The sequence below is a fragment of the Triticum aestivum genome, chromosome 6B (assembly GCF_018294505.1).
Source record: "Triticum aestivum cultivar Chinese Spring chromosome 6B, IWGSC CS RefSeq v2.1, whole genome shotgun sequence".
Classification (NCBI taxonomy): domain Eukaryota; kingdom Viridiplantae; phylum Streptophyta; class Magnoliopsida; order Poales; family Poaceae; genus Triticum; species Triticum aestivum.
In genome coordinates this window covers 132520221-132527633 of record NC_057810.1, presented here as the reverse complement: position 1 = coordinate 132527633, position 7413 = coordinate 132520221, and the positions used below count along the sequence as shown (strand labels likewise).

Genomic DNA, 7413 nt, shown 5'->3' with positions numbered 1-7413 from the left:
GAGGCCTTACTGGTAATGCCATCAATAAAGTCATATAAATGCTCTTTAAGACTACAGAGTGAATGCCTGACCGTTGCCCTTCAGAGTGGCTTTTGATCTTCCATACTCCGAGTGGTTTTTGACATGGTCGAGTGGATTGTATGTCTGTCGAATGAAACTGTTGGTAAGGTGCTTTCAGTCGGATGATGTTGCTATCCTTTGAATGCCTCTGGTTGTAGGGCAGTGTCCTTGGGAGGGGTGTCTAGATCAGGTCTATTGCCCTACCCTAGGTACATGTCATCATCATTAGCCCCCGAATGGTTCAAGGTTCGAGTGAAAGGGGAGCTGAAGATGGTTCCGACTCGATTGTTAGTGCTTCGGGAGCATCTTATTGGGATCGGTGAACCATGCTACAGCTTCGACTTCTTTTTCAGTCGCCTTGATACATTCCGAGATTGTCGAGTGAGTTTGCTGATACGCTCCGAATGCAGATTTGGTAGAATATCCACGGCGCTATTGGCTGCACTCTTATCTTCGGATCTTACGGGATTCGAAATTTGGGGAAGCACGCGGGGCGGAGAGGTCCACAGCGAATGGAACGGATGAGGCAGATGCGCCTCGATTCCCGCGCCACCTTTTTTGCCACGTACCGAGCGGCCGCCTGCTACGGGATTTGACAGGATGTCCTGGGCCCGCCAGTCAGTCACTCGGGGACCAGGCCCATATAAGCCGTTCGGGCCGGGTTTTTTTTGCACAGTACTCCCATTTCTTCTCTTCCTCCTCTGCTTCTCCACTGCTTCCGCCTCCACCCTCGACGCCGCCGCCTCGCCCAAGCGCCATTCGCAGTGATGGTGAAGGACAAGATGACGACCCTGGAACGCGTGAAGAAGGCGACGGCGAAGGCAAAGGGCAAGAAGATGAGCCAGGGCGGGTCGTCGTCCAGATCCGGCCTGCCGCCCGGCTGGATCCAGGGCGACTAGATTCGGTCACGATCCAGCAGGATGACCTGGAAGATCTGTTCGACGGGGGGCTGATTCCTCACGGTTCCTAGCGGCTTCCCGAGAACGAGTCCGAGCCGCGACCTCAAGAGGGTGAGTGCGTCCTCTTGGCGACCCATGTTGACCGCGGTTTCTCCTTGCCTCCCCATCCTTTCTTTCGAGATTTTCTGAACTTTTTTGGAGCCCAGCTCCATCATTTCTCTCCCAACACCATCACATATCTTGTTGTGTTCGTGTCCATGTGCGAGAAATTCCTAGGCTGCCGACCCCATTGGGGCCTTTTCAAACACATTTTCACTTGTCGTTCCCAATTGGTCAAAAAGGCCAATCCGAGTGATGAGAGGACGAAGGTGATCCATATGTGTGGAGGTTTAGGGATCCAGATGAGGGGAAAAAGTGCTTTCCCCGCCATGATTCTTCCTGATTCTGTTAGGGGGTGGCAGTCGGCTTGGTTCTACTACAAGGACCAACCGACTCCTGGTCAGTCGACCGGCCTCCCACCATTTTCTATAGCCCGAGTCGAAAAGCCTCCAACTTTGAAAGTGACCCCGGCTGAGAGAGTGGAGGTGAATATGCTAGTCGACCGAGTAGTCCAGCTTGTCCATGACGGCGTGACCGGCATGGACCTGTTAGAGGTGTTTCTCAGACGGCGTATTCAACCTCTCCAAGCCCGTGACCACCCCATGTGGATGTATTCGGGGATTGAAGACAACACTCGAATCCACCCGGAGGAGGTTGATGAGGCGACGGTGGTGCAGTGGTTGAAAGGTATTACCGGCAACAAGGACAACCCCAGGGGGTCTAGGAGAGTTCTTCCATTCGACAGCACCAACGAACCAGCCAAGGTCTGACTTTTTTCTTCTGAGTGTCTTCTTATTCTGATATTTATTAGCTTCCGAAACCGATTGTCATACACTCGACTCTGTGCTTTGCAGATCTACACTGAGATGTATCCGATGCCCAACAGAGAGCAGGAGCAAGAGCACGAGGGAGAGGCGAGTGGTGGTGAAAGTGGAGAGTGGCACTCTGATGGAGGAGAGGACGACGAGAGCAAAGACTCTAGCAGTGGTGTGGAGGTCGACTCTCCACCTCGCTCGGAGCGGCGCTCCAAACTGAAGCATGACCCGACAAGCGTCTGCGGCAAAGTGGTTCCTCCGACTGGACAAACTTCCAAGCGCCCTCGAACCTCTTCTCCAGTGCCAAATGAAAAGGCTCTGAAGCATCCCAAAGTCGCGGCGTCAAAACCTCTGAAGGCTCTGCCCAAGATTAAAGTGAACGTCCCCGTTGCTTCTGGGTAATCATTGTGCTTGGTTTCTCAATTTGTGTGTGACTTGATTCTTGGTTGATTCACTTCTCTATTCTGACCGAGTGAATTCTGAAACTTGCAATGCTGCTTCCTCTGGGACTTCAATGTATAAAGATGATGATGATGAAGAGATGGAAGAAGCAGTTACTTCCAACACGGGGTATAACTTTTGGCAGCTTGCCTTTACTTTACTAGCCGTTTTTGATGGCCAACTGAACTTTTGTGATCGATTAGTTTGCAGCTCCGCCTCATGTTATTGACCTTCCGGATGACAATGAAGATGAACCACAAAAACCCATGGGATGAAGGGGCAGGACGTCGGGAAGGAGGACGCTAGCCAGCAAGATGCCCCAGTCGACACCGGTGACAGAACCAGTGACTCAGCAGTCCGGAGACCTCAACCGGGCTTCCGTTACTTTTGCCATCCCCTTGTCGAGTGAACGTCCTTCATTGTTGACTGCCCATGCTTTGGATCCTCAGCCTGCTGCGACTGGTTTGCCCTCGCCACTTTTCACCTCCCGTCATGTCCCAGAGGACCAAGTAGGAGCTGCCAAAAAAGCCATACGCCAGGCAGGCCTTATGATGGAACAAATGAAGGTGGTGCGTGAGGCTAGCCAGGCCGCTTATGACGCCAGTTCAGCCCTCCAGACCAATGTCCAGGTCAGTCGATTTCCGACTGATCCATTAGCTTGACCCTTGTTCTGTTAGGATATGCTATCTGAAGACTATTTGTTGCACGTCTATCAGTCGGTCCGTGTCTTGCATTTGTACGCTCACTGGGTGTGTTTTAATTTTCACTAAGCAATTCTTCCACTTAGTGTCGATTGCATCTTTGAACTAGTGGGGGCACGCAGAGTGCACCCACTGGGTGTAGTCCCCGAGGCCACCGTCGAATGTGTGATTTGGCGGGGGTCTTGATAAAAATGCCTTGTTTTCCAGTTCTTCCACTCGGTCTGGCAGACCATGTCGAGTGGAACCTGGACCAGTGGGGGCACGCTGAGTGCACCCACTGGGTGCAGTCCCCGAGACCACGATCGACTGCGGGCAGTCGGTTGTGGTCTAAGAATAACTGTTGGTTCTCTTCTGTTGCTTTTTTTTCTTTTCCACTCGGTCTGGATGGACCATGTCGAGTGGAAGCTAGACTAGTGGGGGCATGCTAAGTGCACCCACTGGTTGTAGCCCCCGAGACCACGGTCGACTGCGGGCAGTTGGTTGTAGTCTGAGAATAACTGTTTTTGTCGACTGACTGTCTTTTGACCACAGAAATCTTGTGAACTTGGAGCTCGATTTGCTGATCTGGAGCAGAAGCAGATCCAGCTCAATCTTGATCTGGAGTTGGCCAAGGAGAACTTGCAGAAAGCCAAGGATGACGTTGCAGGTATGGAAAATTTGTCAAATGTCTTCCTTCTCAACTGAACGTTATTTCTTTCTCTAAACTGAATGTTATTTCTGCCAGAAAAATGAGGCAAGCTTTTGAGAAGAAAGATCTTGACCTTGTAGCTGCTCAAAAATCAGCAGAAGAAAAAACAGCACTCGCCGACCAGAAGCTGGCTTCAGTCGGAAAATTGGAAGAAGAAAACGTCCAGCTGAAGACAACTCTCAATGAAGCCAACAAGGATGTGACTCGGTTGAAGAAGGGCAAGGAAGCTCTGTCTGAGAAGGTTGACGATCTTAATCGAAAGAAGGATGAGCTGGAAGCTTATCTGGGGGACTTGCCAAGAAGTTATTCCTCATGCTTGAAGGTATCTTTCCTTGACCGACTGTTTTGTTATTTGTCGATTCATCGTAGAACCGTCGACTCATTTATTTCTCTGCGAGTGCAGAATTTTGCCAAAATTTTGAGGAAGAAACTGGGCGGATCGAGACCAGCTTGGACCCCATCCTTTCTCCCATTAAAGATGAAGCTGCCATGAACGTGCTTCGACTGGAGTACCGACTTGCCAGTGTTGTCGACTATCTTGCTCGACTGGAGGTTGCGGTGTCACGGATCGACATGACGCTCTGGCTGAGGGAGACGCTCCAAAATGGCCTCGAGTCTTTGATGACTCGACTCAATGAGATCCCTGGTCGAGTGTAGGAATGGAAGAAGTCTTCCGCTCGGTGTGGTGCTGATGTAGCTCTGTCCCTTGTCCGAGTCCACTACAAGGAGGCCAAAGAAGAGAAGCTAGCGGCGATCAAGGTTGCCAACACCAAGAAACTTGACTTCCAATATTTCATGGAGACCTTCATCGCTGCTGCCACTCGAATTGCAGACGGGATCAACCTAGATGAGTTCATCGAGCCTGCCAGTCCTCCGCTCGCGGAGTGAACAAACTTTAAGCCTTAATTAAATTTGCCTCGGTATGCCGAGTGATTTTGTAACCGTTAAACTCCTTCGGGCCTGATGCTCGAGTACTTTTATCTGTGGTTCGGAACTTCATGGGATTTACCTAGACTTGGTTTTTCCTTGAATATGCTTGTCTTTACTCTTGAGCGAAGCTTGTTTCTTCACTCGGAACAGATGCAGCTATGAGGAGGTCACAGACAACCTGTACCTTGTCATCCTTGCGGATCAGGATAGAGCGCACATTATACTTATGGCGCAACTCTGAGGGGAAGGTCGCAGACGACCTATACCTCATCGTCCTTGCAGATCAAGACAGAGTGCACATTATACTTATGGCGCAGCTCTGAGAAGAAGGTCATGGACAACCTGTACCTCGTCGTCCTTGCGGATTAGGATGGACCGTGTGTCCAAGTTCTTAAGCGAGAGGGTTGCTCTTCACTCGATGGGATATCTTTTGAAACTTAGGCGAGTGTAGGACTGCAGCTAAGCCTCCGAGTGAGAGGGTTGCTCTTCACTTGGTGGGATTTTTTGAAACTTAGGCGAGTACATGACTGTAGCTAAGCCCCCGAGTGAGAGGGTTGCTCTTCACTCGGTAGGATTTTTGAAACTTAGGTGAGTACAGGACTGCAGCTAAGCCTCCGAGTGAGAGGGTTGCTCTTCACTCGGTAGGATTTTTGAAACTTAGGCAAGTACGAGACTGCGGCTAAGCCCCCGAGTGAGAGGGTTGCTCTTCACTCGGTAGGATTTTTGAAACTTAGGCGAGTACGAGACTGTAGCTAAGCCCCCGAGTGAGAGGGTTGCTCTTCACTCGGTAGGATTTTTGAAACTTAGGCGAATCAGATTCGCAGCTAAGCCTCCGAATGAGAGGGTTGCTCTTCACTCAGTAGGATTTTTTGAAACTTAGGCGAATCGGATTCACAGCTAAGCCACCCACTGGGGGATTTTGAACATATGTAAAAGTACAAGCCATCGTTTAGGAGACTGTAAAATCATGTATTTTGATAAACAAACTGAAAGGTACTTCTTATTACATCTCAACAGTCTGAATGCTTAAGTGTAAAAGTGGCGGAGTAGCTCCTCATTCCAAGCGTGTGGCTCATCTTTATTCCGCTTCACGTCGTACAGGTGATACGCTCCATTGTGGAGCACCTTGGTGATGATGAAGGGACCTTCCCAGGCGGGAGCAAGTTTGTGAGGCCGTTGCTGATCCACTCGGAGCACAAGGTCTCCTTCCTGAAATGCTCGACCCCTCACGTTTCTAGCATGAAAGCGTTGGAGGTCTTGCTGATAAATAGTCGACCTGATCAGGGCCATATCCCTTTCCTCTTATAGAAGATCAACATCATCTTGCCGGGTTTATTCTGCTTCTGCTTCTGAGAAAAGTTCTACTCGTGGAGCATTGTGAAGTAAATCAAACGGCAGTACAACTTCAGCCCCATAGACCATTAAGAAGGGAGTCCGGCCAGTCGACCAATTCAGTGTTGTTCTTAGGCCCCATAGTACTGATGGCAATTCGTCTACCCAGGAGCCTGCCGCATGTTTGAGGTCACGCATCAACCTTGGCTTCAGACTTTGGAGGATCAAACCATTTCCTCTTTCCGCCTGTCCATTCGACTGCGGGTGGGTGACTGAAGCATACTCAACCCAAGTGCCATGGGAAGCACAGAAAGCTCTAAACTCATCTGAATCAAAGTTTGAACCGTTGTCCGTGACGATGCCGTGCGGGACTCCATATCTAAATGTTAATTCCCTGATGAAGCTGACAACGGTACTTGAGTCGAGGTTTTTGATGGGTTTGGCCTCAATCCACTTAGTGAACTTGTCGACTGCAACAAGCAGATGAGTAAACCCGCTCCTGCCAGTTCTCAGGGGTCCAACCATGTCCAATCCCCAAACTGCAAAGAGCCAGACGAGTGGAATGGTCTTTAGGGCAGACACAGGTTTGTGAGACATGTTGGAGTAGAACTGACAACTCTCACATTTGTCGACTATGTCTTTTGCCATTTCATTTGCCCGTGGCCAGTAAAAACCTGCTCGGTATGCTTTGGCCACGATGGTCTGAGAGGACGCATGGTGACCACAGGTCCCCGAGTGGATGTCGTCAAGAATCATTCGACCTTCTTCTGGCGTGATGCACCGCTGAGCAAATCCAATAACACTCTCTTTGTAAAGCTGTCCACCTATTACTGTGAAGGCTTTGGATAGACGGACAATCTGTCGTGCCTCATGTTCATCATCTGGAAGCTCTTTCTGAGAATATATGCAATATATGGAACCGTCCAGTCAGGAATGACGACCAAAACCTCCATGATCAAGTCGACCACGGCTGGAATTTCAACTTCAGTCGGATCAGTGGAACTCTTAGGCTGTGGGGGCTCTTCTGTGAATGGATCCTCTGAAGGAAATATGCCCTAGAGGCAATAATAAAGTTATTATTTATTTCCTTATTTCAGGATAAATATTTATTATTCATGCTAGAATTGTATTAACCGGAAACATAATACATGTGTGAATACATAGACAAACAAAGTGTCACTACTATGCCTCTACTTGACTAGCTCGTTGATCAAAGATGGTTAAGTTTCCTAACCATAGAAAGGAGTTGTCATTTGATAAACGGGATCACATCATTAGGAGAATGATGTGATTGACTTGACCCATTCCGTTAGCTTAGCAGTTGATCGTTTTAGTTTACTGCTATTGCTTTCTTCATAACTTATACATGTTCCTATGACTATGAGATTATGCAACTCCCGATTACCGGAGGAACACTTTGTGTGCTACCAAACATCACAACGTAACTG

At 49.2% G+C, this 7413-nt stretch overlaps 1 protein-coding gene across 1 annotated transcript in view; it reads right to left on the bottom strand.

Moving 5' to 3' along the window:
- Positions 1 to 819, bottom strand: part of LOC123138955 (uncharacterized) — a 5736-nt gene extending 4917 nt beyond the window's left edge. Inside the window, exon 1 of the mRNA XM_044558799.1 lies at positions 740 to 819. Within this exon, the coding sequence (XP_044414734.1) occupies positions 740 to 819 (80 nt within the window). The remainder of the gene's footprint in view (positions 1 to 739) is intronic.
- Positions 820 to 7413: the final 6594 nt, after the last annotated feature.